This window comes from Mesoplodon bidens (assembly GCF_964165515.1).
Source record: "Mesoplodon bidens genome assembly, chromosome: 17".
Classification (NCBI taxonomy): domain Eukaryota; kingdom Metazoa; phylum Chordata; class Mammalia; order Artiodactyla; family Ziphiidae; genus Mesoplodon; species Mesoplodon bidens.
The window spans coordinates 15549367-15564853 of record NC_138174.1 but is presented as its reverse complement, the minus strand read 5'-3'; the positions used below and the strand labels follow the sequence as shown (position 1 = coordinate 15564853).

Sequence of the window (15487 nt, the reverse complement as noted above, 5' to 3'; positions counted from 1 at the left end):
TCTTTCCCGAGTGCCTTCGTATGTGACTTTCAGTTTTTTGTCTGGTGTGAAGTATTGCTGCCAGAGTGATGACAACCTAATTTTCTCCCTTCTCTAAAGTCACTTGCTGTTTTTCCTAGATGCCCAAAGGATTTTTTTTTTTAAATAAAGCTTTGTATAATAATTTTTCTAGACTGTCTATGTGTTAGTCATTCTGGATTGTTATTCTCAGGTACACAGTATGCTTTCAGTATTTTTTTTTTTTTTTTTTTTTTTGCGGTACGCGGGCCTCTCACTGCTGTGGCCTCTCCCGTTGCGGAGCACAGGCTCCGGACACGCAGGCTCAGCGGCCATGGCTCACAGGTCCAGCCTCTCCGTGGCATGCGGGATCCTCCCGGACCGGGGCACGAACCCGTGTCCCCTGCATCGGCAGGCGGACCCCCAACCACTGCGCCACCAGGGAAGCCCTGCTTTCAGTATTTGGTTTCAGAAATATTTTCTTCTAATTTCAGGGAAGTTTTTCTCTAAATTTCCATAATTGCTTAGATTTTTTTTTTTCTTCTGAGACTTCTATTAGCTGTATGTTGCAGCTTTATGGCCTATCTTCACTCTTTGTGACTTTCTTTCCAACCCTTTTTATCTTTTCCCTCGTCTCTTTTTTACCTTAGAAAACTTTCCTTCTTCACCTGTTGTTTCTCTTCAGATATTATCTGTTGTATTTATCGCTCTTGTGTTTGTCTAGTACAGTCTTTCTTTCAGAAGTGATTAAAAACATTCTTTCCTGAGTCCTGTCACCTCATTTCTGATTTATATTTTGCCCTTTCACAGCTTCTCTCATTTTATTAACACCTATTAGCTCATTTTGAAATAAAAGGTAAACTTTTGGTGTGATCTATGAACATGTCTTTCTGGCGTGCTTTCATTATCTATAATGTTATTCTGCTCTTGATTTTCTTTTTTCTTGTACGAACTTTGGGTGGGATTTGACCTTGACACTTGCTCTTGCTAATTTTCGTGTGAAATTGGTTTTCTTGAAGTTCCAGAGGAAGGCCTAGTTCAGGGCGGCTCTTCTCATTCCACAAGCTCACTCTTCTACTGTGTGCATGCAGCGTGAAAAAGGGAGGTGGCTTGCTGTCTGTGATCTCCTGACCCCGTCCCCATCCCCTGTTTTCAGCTGGACCTTGTCCCCTTCCTCTGTTATCTCTACCGTGCTCAGTTGCTGATTCCTGTCTCAGTAGTTTCTCCCCAGCGTTGGCTCCTCTCCTGGAAGGGAAGCCAGGAGGTTCACTTTCAAGGGCTGTTTACAGGCCCTTCCTGAGGACCCCTTGTGCCCACTTCCTACTGAAGTGGGCACAGCCCTACCCGTTTTAGTTACTGTCCTCAAGTTGGCCCGTCTGCTTTCGAGGGACTCCCATGGGCTCTTTCAGGGGCTCTTCTGCTCAGACCTATCAGTTGCCCCGTTGCCTCCCTTTTCTTTTTCCTGCCTCAGTGCTGACATCATGCAGGTCTTGTGGCTGTTGCTGGTTTGTCCCCACTTGCTTGTACCTTGGGGTTTTTGTGGATGTCTTGTCACTCAGTTTTTTAGTATATGCTGCCTGTGGGGTTTTGGTCTTGAGATCTAGTTGCCCCATTTTTATGTCGGGATTTGGAGAGATTCAAAACCTATGCTGCCATAGCCACCACCCTCCCAGAATCCTCTATTCCCATAGAATCCCAGCATCTTAGCATTAGAGGGGTTCTAACTGTCCAGAAAAGGAATCATCTCAGGGCTAGTGACTAGATTTGGAACCAGGGTTATGAGAACTCAGGTTTCCTGATTTGCAGATGAGTGTGGTCTGCTACATCACGGCCGCTCACCGCCACCCAGAAGGTGCTATCACTGTCCTCTTTCAGTGTCTTTTGTAGTCTTCCTTCTGTGTGACACTTTTGGAGATGGCATAGATCAGTGAGCTAATTTTGCATTATTAGCGTTTCTTTTTCTGAATGTTGCCATACTAACTTGGTGTTCAAAATAACGTTTTTCATAATTTATGAAATGTTATTTTGTTTCAGTGTAATTTTCATGGAGTTGCATGGGTCAAAGGAGTGTACACAAGCATTGGGCTCTCGTGCAGGTCATTGATTTATTCAGCAGATGGTCCTTGCTCTCTGTGTGAGCCCTGCATCAGATGTTTTGGATTTGTTGTAGTGCGCCAGACAGACAGGCAAGTAGGCGCTCTCTACACGGTGAGAAATGCCATGTTAGGAGAAAATAGTGGCTGCAACAGGAACACAGAGCATGTTCCCTGACTTCTAACGGGGTCAGGGAGGGCTTGTGAGCAGAAGTAACGGAAGTCAGGGCCTGAAAGTGGAGCAGGCACTAGCAGATGACCAGTAGGGATAAGAGGATCCAGGTAGAGGGAACGGAATATGCAAAGTACAGAATGAAGAATGTTGAAACAGAAAATTCAAGAATGTATTATAACAGTTACCGAAGCTAATCACCAAAGTAATGAATGAAAGTCGGTAAGAAAAAAATGCTATAAATTGGCTTAGGAGAGTATCCCATGGTTTTAAAGCAGATGCCGTTTTCTTTCAAGTGTGGAGTGGAAATTTGACTATGAATGAGGTAGAGGGATAGAAGTTTCTGTAAACTGGCAGATAAAATAATAGGATGGGCACATGCGTCTGTTTTGCATTTGTACGTATATTGCTTTAACTTTTTTTGTGGGTAGTTTCTCCACCCATTTTTTGGATAGTTGGCTAATACCAAATTTTAGAATAATAATAGAAATAGAAGTGAGGAAGCTTTTGTTTGTGTTTTATAATTACTTAAAATGTTTAATAGGTACTTCTAACAAGGTACTAAAATATTCGTATTTATTGTTTATGGACTATAAGCAGTAAGGCTTAATTTATGTATTGTATGTAGACTATTATTTTTAGCAAACTTTTTCTATGAAAATATAATATAGTAAATAAAGTGATTTGCCATATAAAAATTTAAAAGCGTCGCCTTACTAGTTTTCTTTACACGTAGGTAGAAGAAATCTAGTTACAGTTTGTACATGCAAAGTAAAAATCTAAGCATGTAAAGTGTCTGCGTTTTAGTTTTGAAAATGAGGTTGGTGTGTGATTTGCCCTCCATTTTAATGTTAGAATTGCCTTAGTTTCAGAGCTGGTGCCCAGAGTTTCCCACAAAAGGTTTCCTGCATCTGCTGGCTGTTGCTGATAAGAATCCAGTGTTTAAGCCTTTTGTTTATCTAAGGAAATTCCTGTTAGGTGTGTTCCCCTTTGTTTTCGGTAGTAGCCCAGTGAGTCGGCCATAAGAATTGTACACAACACTCTATTCTTTTAGCAAAATCCTTTTGCAGATGGGGGATACTTTCCTGCATGGAATTAAGATGGGCACCAGCCCGTCAGAACCTGTTAACCACTGTTCTGTATGGGTTGAAAGAGTTTTCAATTAATGATAAGCTGCTTAATTGGTTTTTAAAAATAACATCCGTGGATATCAAGTGATATTCTGCACTGGAAGTATATTTTTGGTAATTTGAAATACGTGAATTATAAATATGTCTAAGTTTGAAGAGGCCTTTGAAGTGGATATTCATTGTAGTAAATTGAACAATTGATGGGTTTTATTTAGATATGTTTTGGTGGTATGTTTTTCTTTTGTGATAGCCACTCTAGTCAAGGCTACAAGTATAATCTGTGTAATATTCAGAGGCTGAGGTTTATGGTTTCAGTTAAATCACACCTGCTATTAAAGCCAAAATGGTTGGGCCCAAAGAAGTATTCCTGCAGCTGCATGTTACCATTTTCAGCCAGGAAAGCTTTACACCTTTGATTCTTGAGCTCCTATCTAGAAATGGTTTTGGGAAAAACCAGTGACAAATTTTCTTACTTGTGTCAAAGAACAGTAAATAATATTTTCTGAACTATTACTTATGTCATCTTTTGTTTATTTAATCAATAACTGTTTTCTCTTTGAAAATTTGTTTTTTGCAGTTTGTTTTGGAAATTTTATGGTTTATTCCTAGAATAAGGTAGATTTAGTACTTGTATAAATATTCATATAAATAAATTGATATTTGTAAGAAAATTTCATACATTTTTATCATAGGGAAGAAAATAGAGTGCTTCATTGCTTTAAAACATCTAAATTCTTTAGACAGATTCCAATAAAATCTCATTTCTCATTTTAGGCCTTCGAAGACCTCAGCAAGCTGATGGTCAAGGTATATGTCATTTACATCTATTAAATTCATACCAATTATGGTACACTTTTGAAAAAACATTTTGTTAGCAGACACTTTGGGGACATTATTTCTTTTCAATCTTTTACTGTTCTCTTGACAGGCTAAGGAAATGGTGGAGTTATCAAAATCCATTGCTAACAAGATTAAAGACAAGCAAGGTGACATCACAGAAGATGAGGTAAATAGATTGCTTTTTTAAGGCATTAGAAACTAGATTACACAAATAATGCATGGACGTTTCGGTGGTTTACCAGCTTGCTTTCTTAGTGTAGTGTTTGATTTCTTTTAGGAATTGAAGATATATGAAAGTACTAAAGAAAAAGTCAACCATAAAAGCTTTGTTAGTTCTAGCAGGATTAAAGGATATTTTAGTACCTTTTCCTGGAGTGTAGAAAACAGAGGTATTGCAATGTGTAAGAAGTGATTGTTTTAGACATAACCGTAATTTTGATATGTTTTATTTAAATTTGTTTACAGTCTGGTCACAGCCATTTTCCTTTCGAAGTTTTTGGTTGTATCACTTGGTTGGCATTAAACAGAGCATAGCTGTCATCTAAGTCTCCTCTGGCACCAAAATTGGGGGGAAAATGGGGTATAAGATACTAAGACAGGAGAAGGAAGAATAATAATTAGATTTATGCAGGGAAGTACTAGAAATCCACTCTTACATAGTTCACAGCATAGAAACACAGTAGAAGAGATGGGTAGATATAGAAATAATGGAGTAGAATTGAATGTCTGATGGAAGGATTTTATATGTTGGGTGGAGAGACTTATTCTGCATAGACTTTTTGTGCATTTTCTCCTCTCATTATAGACCATCAGGTTTAAATCCTATTTGCTGAGCATGGGAATAGCTAACCCGGTTACCAGGGAGACCTACGGCTCAGGCACACAGTACCACATGCAGCTGGCCAAACAGCTGGCTGGAATATTGCAGGCGCCTTTGGAGGTAAAAACAAAACCTAAACTCTCTCTTTAAATTGTGTTAAATTATTTCTGTGCCATCAGAAATCTTAAGAGCATATCTCCGTTCACGATATGGTTACTATTCAACCAACATGTTATTCTTCCTTTTGGTAATATTAAACTAGTTCATTGATTCTTTGTCAGTAATCTTCTAAATTGTTTTTAATTTCCATTTCAGATATCTAAGTCTATTTGATATGATTTTTTCTTATCTCTTGTTTTCAAAAGGAAATATATCATCTGTATATATTTTCATATATTGTGTACTATTAATTTCATAATACAGTTTCATCTTCTAGTCATTATTCAGGTAATCAAAGCTTTATTAAAACATTTGTATTAAGAAATATTTCAGGGCTTCCCTGGTGGCGCAGTGGTTGAGAGTCCGCCTGCCGATGCAGGGGACACGGGTTTGTGCCCCGGTTCGGGAAGATCCCACATGCCACGGGGCGGCTGGGCCCGTGAGCCATGGCCGCTGAGCCTGCGCGTCTGGAGCCCGTGCTCCGCAATGGGAGAGACCACAACAGTGAGAAGCCCACGTACCGCAAAAAAAAAAAAGAAATATTTCAAACGTATGACAAAACAGAATAGTGTAATGAATCCCTATGTGCCCATCATCCAGCTTCATCCGTAAGCCAGCCTCCACTTAAAATTGTTTTAAAGGAAATCCCAGACATCACATCACTTTATCTGTAAACATTTCAGTATGTAATTATAGTGATAAAGACACCTTTTTTTTTTTTTTTTTTTTTTGCGGTACGCGGGCCTCTCACTGCTGTGGCCTCTCCCGTTGCAGAGCACAGGCTCCGGACGCGCAGGCTCAGCGGCCATGGCTCACGGGCCCAGCCGCTCCGCGGCATGAGGGATCTTCCCAGACCGGAGAACGAACCCGTGTCCCCTGCATCGGCAGGCGGACTCTCAACCACTGCGCCACCAGGGAAGCCCTAAAGACACCTTTAAATGTAATTATAATCCCCTTTCACATGTAAAAATTAAAAAATAATTTTTTAATATTATCAGATACCTAGCTAGTGTTCACATTTTCTCTTATAGTTGATTTGTTCAAACCAGGATACATTGCAAATGTTTGATTTCTCTCTCAAGTGTTTTTGTTTCTTAAAATTCTATGGGTTTTCCCTTCTCCCATACAATAAATCTCCCATACAGTAAATTTTTATTTACTGAAGAAACTAGTAGTTTGTCTTATAGAGTGTCTCAGAGTCTGGATTTTGCTAATTTGTAAGTCACCATGCTTCCCTGTCCTGTGTAGTCCCTGTAAACTGGTAGTTATATCTAGAAGTTCTTTCTTTTTTTTTTTTTTCTGACAAGAGTATCTTATAGAGGGTGTTGAGCATTTCCATCAGGAGGTACATAATATCTGATTGTCTTTTTTGTGTGATGTTAACAGCCACTGACAATCATTATCTAGATCTGTTACTTCATTAGGGGTTGCAAAATGGTGATATTATTATTTAATTCTGTAATTTCTTCAGTTATTAGCTGGAATAACTTAAAGCATTTAAATACACTTTTTGAAGGGACTTCCCTGGTGGCGCAGTGGTTAAGAATCCACCTGCTAATGCAGGGGACACGGGTTGGAGCCCTGGTCTGGGAAGATCCCACATGCCATGGAGCAGCTAAGCCCGTGAGCCACAACTACTGAGCCCACGTGCCACAACTACTGGAGCCCGTGCTCCACAACAAGAGAAGCCACCGCAATGAGAAGCCTTCACACCTTCTCACTAGAGAAGACACTTTCTGCACTAGACACTTTCACTAGACACTTCTCACTGGACACTTTCTCACTAGAGAAGGCCTGTGCGCAGCAACGAAGACCCAATGCAGCCCCCCCAAAAAAAAAAAGATAAATAAATAACTTGATAAAAATAAATAAATAAGTAAATACACTGAAACGTGGTGTACATACAACCCCTCTTTTCATTTAAGTAAATGTTAAAACAGTAATAATGACAGTAAAGTCCAAATATGGAATTTGAAGTGCCTCGTGGTATCTGAATAGGTTCCCTGTGTGTAAATATAGTTTTCAAAAGCTTCTTAAGAGATTTTATGACTTCTGATTTCACTCTGATTATGATTTCTGTTAAGAAATGCTGACTGGTCCTAATTATAATGCTTCTTTTTATTTTATATTTTAACAGGAACGAGGGGGAATAATGTCACTCACGGAGGTGTACTGTTTAGTAAACCGAGCTCGAGGAATGGAGGTAAGAATAGAATATCTAGATGTTCTTTTAGCTAAATATAGACTCGATATAATACAAATTCCCCTCCAGTGAATACAATTTGAGGAAGGGTTGTGAATATCAAAACTATTTTGAGAAGCAATGTGGCGCAGTGAAAAGAATACTGCCCTGGGATCTAGGAGATAAATTCTGTTCCTGGTTTTGCTGAATGCCCTTGAGTAGCTTCCTTAACCTCTCTGGAGCTCAGGGTTTTTTTTAACCTTTAAAATAAGGTTTGGACCGAATGATACCTTAAAGCTCTGAGAGCCTGTGTTTGTACTGTGATGAACAAGGTTGTGCATGATGCCCTTTCTCTGTGATAGTTAACTGTTTTGAGTGAGCCTGGTTGGACTCAGGTTGCCTGTAGGTAATACAGAAAGAAAGCCGCCCCGCCTCTCTGGCTCAGAATCAGCATCGGCTATACTTCAGCTCTCACTCCCTGTTCACACCCAGCTGTCTTTGGCCTCTAAGGGTCTGTCCGCGCACTCTCTGCGCCCTCGAAGTGGATAGAACACAGTTTTGTGGTGTCAGCAGTCACCTCCAAGCAGACAACTCACACACGTCTCTCCAGCTCTCACCCCGGTCTCACGGGTTAAGCCTCTGTTCTGCGCTTTTATTTGAACAGTCATCATAACCACCACCAGTGGATACTTACCATCACTCTGCACGTGTTATCCATTTATCCTCCCAGTAACTCAGTGAGGTCGCTACTTTTACTGTCCCCATTTAGGGGATGATTAGGGGATGAGGACATTAAGGCTTAGAAAGATTAAGTAACCTGACCACGGCTGCACTTGGAGACAGTGTTTTAACAGGGACCAGGACCCAGGCTGGGCTGGCTCCGGAACCATTCTGTGTGACTGACACCTGTGCTGGTCACCACCATGCAGGACCGATTCTTCAAGGCCACATGGTCTGGAAGGGTAGCCACTACCTAGCTACATGTGATGACTGTGAACTTGATATGTAGTTAGTCCAAATTGAGATGTGCTATAAGCATAAGTTACACACGGGATTTAGAAGACTTAGTACAGAATAAAGAAGTGTTAACTAGCTCATTAATGATTTTTTATATCAATTATATGGTGAATTTTTGCATCTATTAGGTTGAATAAAATATATGTATTAAAATTAATTTCGCCTGTTTATTTTCTTTTAATGTGGCTACTAGAAGATTTTAAATTATGTACATGACTTGTATTATATTTCTATGGATAGTACTGCTTTAATGAAAAGAAGTCTTTTGCTTCTTTGTTAATCCTATTTGCCTTGTAGTGATTAAGCCACCTAAAATCCTTGATACATGATAATTTTACAATATCCTCTTCTGTTTTAGTGGTCGTTATAATTATTATAGCATCACTCTATTAATTTGCAGTGTAAACTGGTAAACTGGATTTTTTTCCCCACTAGTTGCTCTCACCAGAAGATTTAGTGAATGCGTGCAAGATGCTGGAGGAGCTGAAATTACCTCTCAGGTAAAAGAACCTCTGCAGGAAGTTTGCCAACTATCGGCACGATTCCACCCTGAGGAGACAGGACAGCCCTGCAGGTCTGCCGTGCTGCGTGGTGAACCAGCATATATATTGCCCCTCTTGAAGTGTATATCACACATGGGCAAAATTCACCTGGCACCACGGACACCTCTGTCAACCCGGCTTCCATCCTTATCAGGGCTGTGCGGGGCCTCAGGGGCTGGTAGTCGGCCTCTTGCCGCTGGGCCAGGAGGTGAGAACGTGGGCTCCTCCCATGCGGTCACAGTGACCAGTCCCTCTGCCCTTAACAAAAAGTAGACAGGCATAGTTTATTTAGCATGTAGATTATAGTTCAGAACTTCATTAACTGTTTATTCATGAGCTTTTTAATTAGGCCTTAGTTACCCGTGGTCATTGTATGTGAAATGTTCTTCTGTGTTAATAATATTGCCCTCAGTCCTGGCATAAATGAAAGTAAGAAATATTTGCACTTCCTCAGGGGCCTGAGATCCCAGATATTCACGGCTTTGTCCTCCCATCTGTGACTTTTAGGCTCCGTGTGTTTGACAGCGGCGTCATGGTAATTGAACTTCAGTCCCACAAGGAGGAGGAAACAGTGGCCTCAGCCTTGGAGACGGTATGGGGACCCGGTTTCCTCCCTCCGTTGTTAGACCTTGCCACAGAAGACCCCGACGCTTAGCAACTTGAGAAACAGGATTTCCTTTTAAATTCAACTTTACTGAAAAGTAATATTCACAGACCCAATTGAAAATGATTCCTCATTAACAACGAATAATTATTCATCACATTTATACTTTGAAAGCTCCTTGAAACTTGCCAACACTCATAACGTCTTGTGAGTAAGGGGAGTTAGAATGAGTGAGGTGCTCTTTCTGTTTGAAACTCAGTCTTGAAAATATGTTTTTAACTTTGTAAATCAGTGTTACCCATGACTGAAGTTTTTCTTTCAGTATGACCCACATAAGCTGCATTACCCTACAAATTGTTTTGTGAAAGAATTGCTTCAAAATATACGGAAACCAAGTGTAGTTTAGATGGGTTTTACTGGGCAAACTGCTGATATTACTCATTAGGATCCTTGAAATATTATCGCCTCATAGCTTCTGTGGTGAGCCTGTATAATTTGAAAAACTTGCAGTTATTATACTTCTTATTTTAAACTCGATGAAAGTCCCAAGGCTATAGATACTTCTATCACATATTTAAAACTAATCCTATGTATAACGGTCCTTCAGTGGCGCATGTACTATGCACTCAGTTAGAATTTGTTATATGTTCCTTTGCAGACTGTGGAATAGTTCCTTTTAGGCATTAGTATAGTGCCTTTATTACATTATATAGGGTTTCATGATGTTTTAGCCTTCACCGTGTTTGTTCTGGGATCTTCAACTTTTGTAGACTTAAGCATTAGTGAAGAAGATTTAGTTCTAGAGTGAACAGTCTTTCGAGTTTAGTAGAAAATTCAGTAAATTATTTCCCAAGTACACTGGCAGATAGTCTCCCCAGGTTAGTACCTAGGTGGCCTAAATGATCACATTTTTTCCTGCTGTGTGTTTCTGTTAGGTTTCAGAAAAGGGATCTCTAACATCAGAAGAGTTTGCTAAGCTTGTGGGAATGTCTGTCCTCCTGGCTAAAGAAAGGTAAGCAAGGGCTTTGCTCATCACTTACAACTATCATTTGTGTTTCTGAATGGGTGGATGATGGTGTTTTTATCCCTTGACTCCTAGGTTGCTTCTTGCCGAGAAGATGGGCCATCTTTGCCGAGATGACTCAGTGGAAGGCTTGCGGTTTTACCCAAATTTATTTATGACACAGAGCTAAGAGTTTTGTATCTGAAATAACTTGTTACCGGGATACTTGTATCATGTAGAGGTCGTATGACGTTGAGCTAAGGGTAAACCCTGATAAACCGAGAATTTACTGGAACTTCACAGTATAATATAAAACCCTTTTAATTTCTCCCTAAATATTATGATCCAGGAAGCTTCTTTAGGATAAATATAGGAAAATATAGAAAGATGAATGCCAATATGAATTCGAAATCATGCTACAGTTGTGTAGAAGCCCTCCGAGTTTAACTTGAAATATGGTGGATTTTAACTTGATCTTCAAATCTGACCATTTTTGAAAGAAGAGAATTTGGTTCATGGGGGAAGAAAGAGAGAAGTTGCATGTTTGGACAGGTTAGATCATTATTTTGGTGTGACTAAAATTCACCTGAATTATAAATGAAGTTTTTCTCTGCATTTAGTGTGCACATTTTGGGGGGTTTTCATGAAACAATTTATACCTACAGTGTAGTTTAAGAACCTGATGACATTGGAGCAGAATATCCAACTGCAGGATATCATCTGAGGCTCTTCCTAAGGGCTTTTAGAAGCAGCCATAGGCATGTCTTCAGCAGACCAAATAAAGCACCTTAAAGACAAGAGAATTTTATTTGACTTACGTATATATAATCTGACGAGTTTCTTTTCTTTTTTTTTAAGTGATGATTTCATGGCTGGCATTTAAAGAATGCAACTCTGTCATTTTGTTTTTAAAATGCTGTAGATTTTGAAAGTGACTGAAAGAGCTGTATAGACATGCCCAGAGATATGGGTACAGATTTGGGAAGTAGACGGTTCAGGATTTCCCTAGGGTTGCTGTGTGGTAGAGGGACTGGCAGGATCTTTAACTCGCTTTACAGGAACCTTGGTGCTCTTTTACCTCAAAGCCAAGGATGGAAAATAGGGAGCGGGAACATAATATGTCTCCTTTTCCTTCCCTAAAGAAGGAGTTTCAGTGCTGAACTTTTAAAATCTTTCTATCATATTCTAGCAATATTTTTTTCCTTTACCCCACACATTATAAGTTGTGTGGAGAAACTGTCTCACTAAAAAGTTATTACTGAGATAACAAAAACCGGCTAATATATTGAATCTAGATTGCTTGAGTTTTCCAGTGGACTGCCTGACTTTGTTACTGCTACATAGCGTACAGTATGTTGCCATTACCTCAAACTCAGGGACCCCAAAGAGACAGAAGGAGAACCCCTTTCTAAGACTGAATTGGCAGTGGAAGGTAGTGATGGGTTTTGGCCAAGCATCTAGAAGGGATAGTATCTGTATTGAGAGAACCTTTAAGACCGGGAGGTGGGGATACCCAAGCTCAGACCCTGGGGTCCCTGAGATGTCCTCGCTGAGAGGTGGAAGGCCAGTGCTGGGGCCTCTGCAAATGCCCTTTGGGGAAGGTCCAGGGATCCTCAGCTGCAAACCCAGGGAATCCCTCCCAGTGCAGCCAGAGTCAGTCCCTGATCCCTGTCGCTGCTCCGCACCCTCCAGTGTCACGGGAATGTTGTGGCCGAGGCATCCTGCCTTAGTCTTCGTTTTCCGAACCTGTCACTGATTCCACGTTGTGATGACAGATCCCTTAATTCCCCCATCGCTCAGCCTGAGGTTTGTTTGGGGGGAAATTCAGTGTCTGGCTACCTAAGTCTTTCGGGCCATTGTTATGGTTGTTTGTGTATCACTCCTCTCTCTGGGATGCACTCACTCTCACACTTCCCTGGCAAACTTGTATGCATACACACACACACACACACACATACACACACACACGATATCTCATACACACGGTATCTCATCTGCCTAAGGCTTTTTAAAACTACACAGATAAATAATCTGTTTCACTAGTTGGAATGAGTTGCAACTAAGATTGTTTGAGCTACTGGGTCTGGCTGTAATGGTCTGGATTCATTACCGCAAACTCCTATAATTCAGAATATTTATTTACACTAGTGTGACAACACATGAACAAAAATGGAGCAGTCTGAATTGTATAAAAGTGACATGGATATATTTTGCATATGTCACATTAGTTAAAAAACAGGTGTGAATGATTTTATTGTTTTAAAGTGGGCATTCTTCAGTTTCCAGACCTCTGTATGTATATTTTTATCCTTTTTTTTTTTTTCTTTATTTTTGCCAAATAAGGTGTCATTTTGGTCCTTTGTTGGTAGAGGTTATGTTTAAATACAACCAGTCAGGCCCTAAGTGCAAAAAATTCTGTCTTGGTGCTTATCACTATTATAATATTATTTTTGCTTTTCTAACTTTGCTCTTAGGAGCATAAATCTGTTTGTAGCTTTATGGTAACAGAATATTTCTAGTCACATACTGTCAAAAAATTTTTTACATTGTGCAAGTGAAGAATGTTTTCAGGGTTAAATGATTGGTATTAACGTATACCAATCATTTTGCAATTATTGCAAAATTTAAAAATGAGTTTTTCTAAACTTGGTGTTCTTTTTAAATACTCTTGGGAAAATATGTGAAAATGATAACCCTTTAGTCAGAATAAGCCCATGTGTTAAGATTTTTTCTTTTAGATTTTATAATCAAGAGTTCATTATAAATATTTATGACCTCAAGCTCCTACTATTTTAGTTGTTTTAAAAGAATGGGAAATGGCTCACAAACTTTTTATTTTTAATTCTTGACGTGAATTCCACTGTCGATTGACTGTGTATATTTGTGTGAGTGCACTATCTCTTCTTCCCTGTTACCAGACTAAACTGACCAGCATTTATCATGTCATCATTCTCATGCTCAGATACTTAAAATGGTTCTCCTCTGCCCAACAGTCTCAGAGTTTCCACTGTGGTACAACAGAGTCACAGCTCAGAAGGTGGGTGGGCTTTAAGGGCTGTGCTAAGGATGGAATCGAGCATGCTCAAAATGATCCTTGAAAATCTCTATATAATCTTACAAGTCGAATGCCTGTAGAGTGATACATGGGTATGAATATTTTATGAATATAGTAAGTAAAATATATAATAAAAAACTACATGTCAACAGTAGACTTTTATAGTACCAATAATTAAAACTCTTTAAATGTGTCTTTTTTTCACTTTGCTGATAGGTACGGTTGAATTTATGTAAATGTATTGCTAATCCCATCCCTTACGATAGATCGTAAGTGTAAGCTCCACAGGGGCAGAGATTTTTGTCTGTTTTGTTCATGGATGTGTCCTCAGAGCCTAGAGCGAGGCCTGGCACGCAGTAAGCATTCAATAAATGTCTACCGAATGAATGACCTCCAACGTGTATGCCTATTTATCATTTGGCTTCACTTTACCCTACTTTATCTCCCATTCAATTCCATACAAAGAAACGTTTTTGAATACCTGTCGACTTTGTGTGAGGAACAGGGCCACTGGGGGATACAGAAGTGAATAAGATGCGGCCCCTGCCTTTAAGAGGGTGGCCTCGTTGGGAAATAGACGCATAGTAACCTTAGCTGATGATGAGACGAAGTGTGTGTCATGGAAGGGGCACAGGTACCGTGCTTGGAGGACAGGGGAAGAGGCCTTCAGTTCTGACGGAGGAGGGTCTGGGAAGGCCTCATGGGAGAGGAGAAGCTGGTGCACTAGTTTCACAAGAACCCAGAGATGGTCAGGGGCAGGCACTGGGTCAGAGAGCAACAGCAGGTCTGTTCCTTCCTGCACCTGGGGCACATTGTCCTTGTCCAGACTTCCCTTTGTTATTTCCTCCCACCCACCCCCACCCCCACCCCCACCCCCAGCCCCAATAATCAAAACCAAACTTTGCTCAATCCCACCTGCTCTGGAAAAATCTGTTTCCAGTACACAACTCTGCTATTCCTAAACTCCATTAAGAGTTGTTATTGTCTCTCCCATATACTTGACTGTCTTTTGCCTTGTTCTCTAATTGTTATCTTTTTTTAAAAAATATTTTTCTAATTTTAATTATGCTTTATTATTTGACCTACATGCTATTTATGATTGTATTGATTAATTAAAAAAAATTTTTTTAAACCCCACAGTTGTTTATTTATTTATTTATTTGGCTGTGTTGGGTCTTCGTTTCTGTGTGAGGGCTTTCTCTAGTTGTGGCAAGCAGGGGCCACTCTTCATCGCGGTGCGCGGGCCTCTCACTATCGCGGCCTCTCTTGTTGCAGAGCACAGGCTCCAGACGCGCAGGCTCAGTAGTTGTGGCTCACGGGCCCAGTTGCTCCGCGGCATGTGGGATCTTCCCAGACCAGGGCTCGAACCCGTGTCCCCTGCACTGGCAGGCACATTCTCAACCACTGCGCCACCAGGGAAGCCCTCTAATTGTTACCTTAATGCCGTAAGAAAACAGAGAAATTGGGTTTCTTTAAGTTCAAGGAATATCATATAACACTTTTTTGGAGTTCCCACTGGCCTAGGTCAGTGACTGTACATGGTAGATTCCTAGTTAAGCATTAACTAAATCGAGTGGTTTTTGAATTATAATGTATCATGAGTTTGAGTCTGAAACCTAAGTCTGTATCCTTTACCCTCTTCCCAAAAGGCTTCTTATCCAGACTTGTCCAGGCTCAGCCTGTCTGAGATATGCTGTCTTAATTCAGATTCCATGCATGGGCCATATCCATGATGTGGGAAGCACTCCAGAAAAGTCAGGTTAACACACATGTAAGATCTTGTTATCACAGTGTGAAAACTGAGTCATTCGTGTTCTTCCCTGTGTTCTGATAATCACGAGTCAGTTAAAGCTTGTCTCTCAGAGTATTATCT

The 15487-nt window shown here is 40.2% G+C and overlaps 1 protein-coding gene across 1 annotated transcript in view; it reads left to right on the top strand.

Annotated features, from left to right (window-relative positions):
• Positions 1-14011, top strand: part of VPS36 (vacuolar protein sorting 36 homolog) — a 33791-nt gene extending 19780 nt beyond the window's left edge. Inside the window, exons 7-14 of the mRNA XM_081214981.1 lie at positions 4167-4199; positions 4321-4398; positions 5038-5172; positions 7349-7414; positions 8846-8910; positions 9460-9544; positions 10492-10568; positions 10656-14011. Coding sequence (XP_081071107.1) covers positions 4167-4199; positions 4321-4398; positions 5038-5172; positions 7349-7414; positions 8846-8910; positions 9460-9544; positions 10492-10568; positions 10656-10749 — 633 coding nt within the window. The 3' untranslated portion in view covers positions 10750-14011. The remainder of the gene's footprint in view (positions 1-4166; positions 4200-4320; positions 4399-5037; positions 5173-7348; positions 7415-8845; positions 8911-9459; positions 9545-10491; positions 10569-10655) is intronic.
• The last annotated feature ends 1476 nt before the right edge of the window (positions 14012-15487 follow it).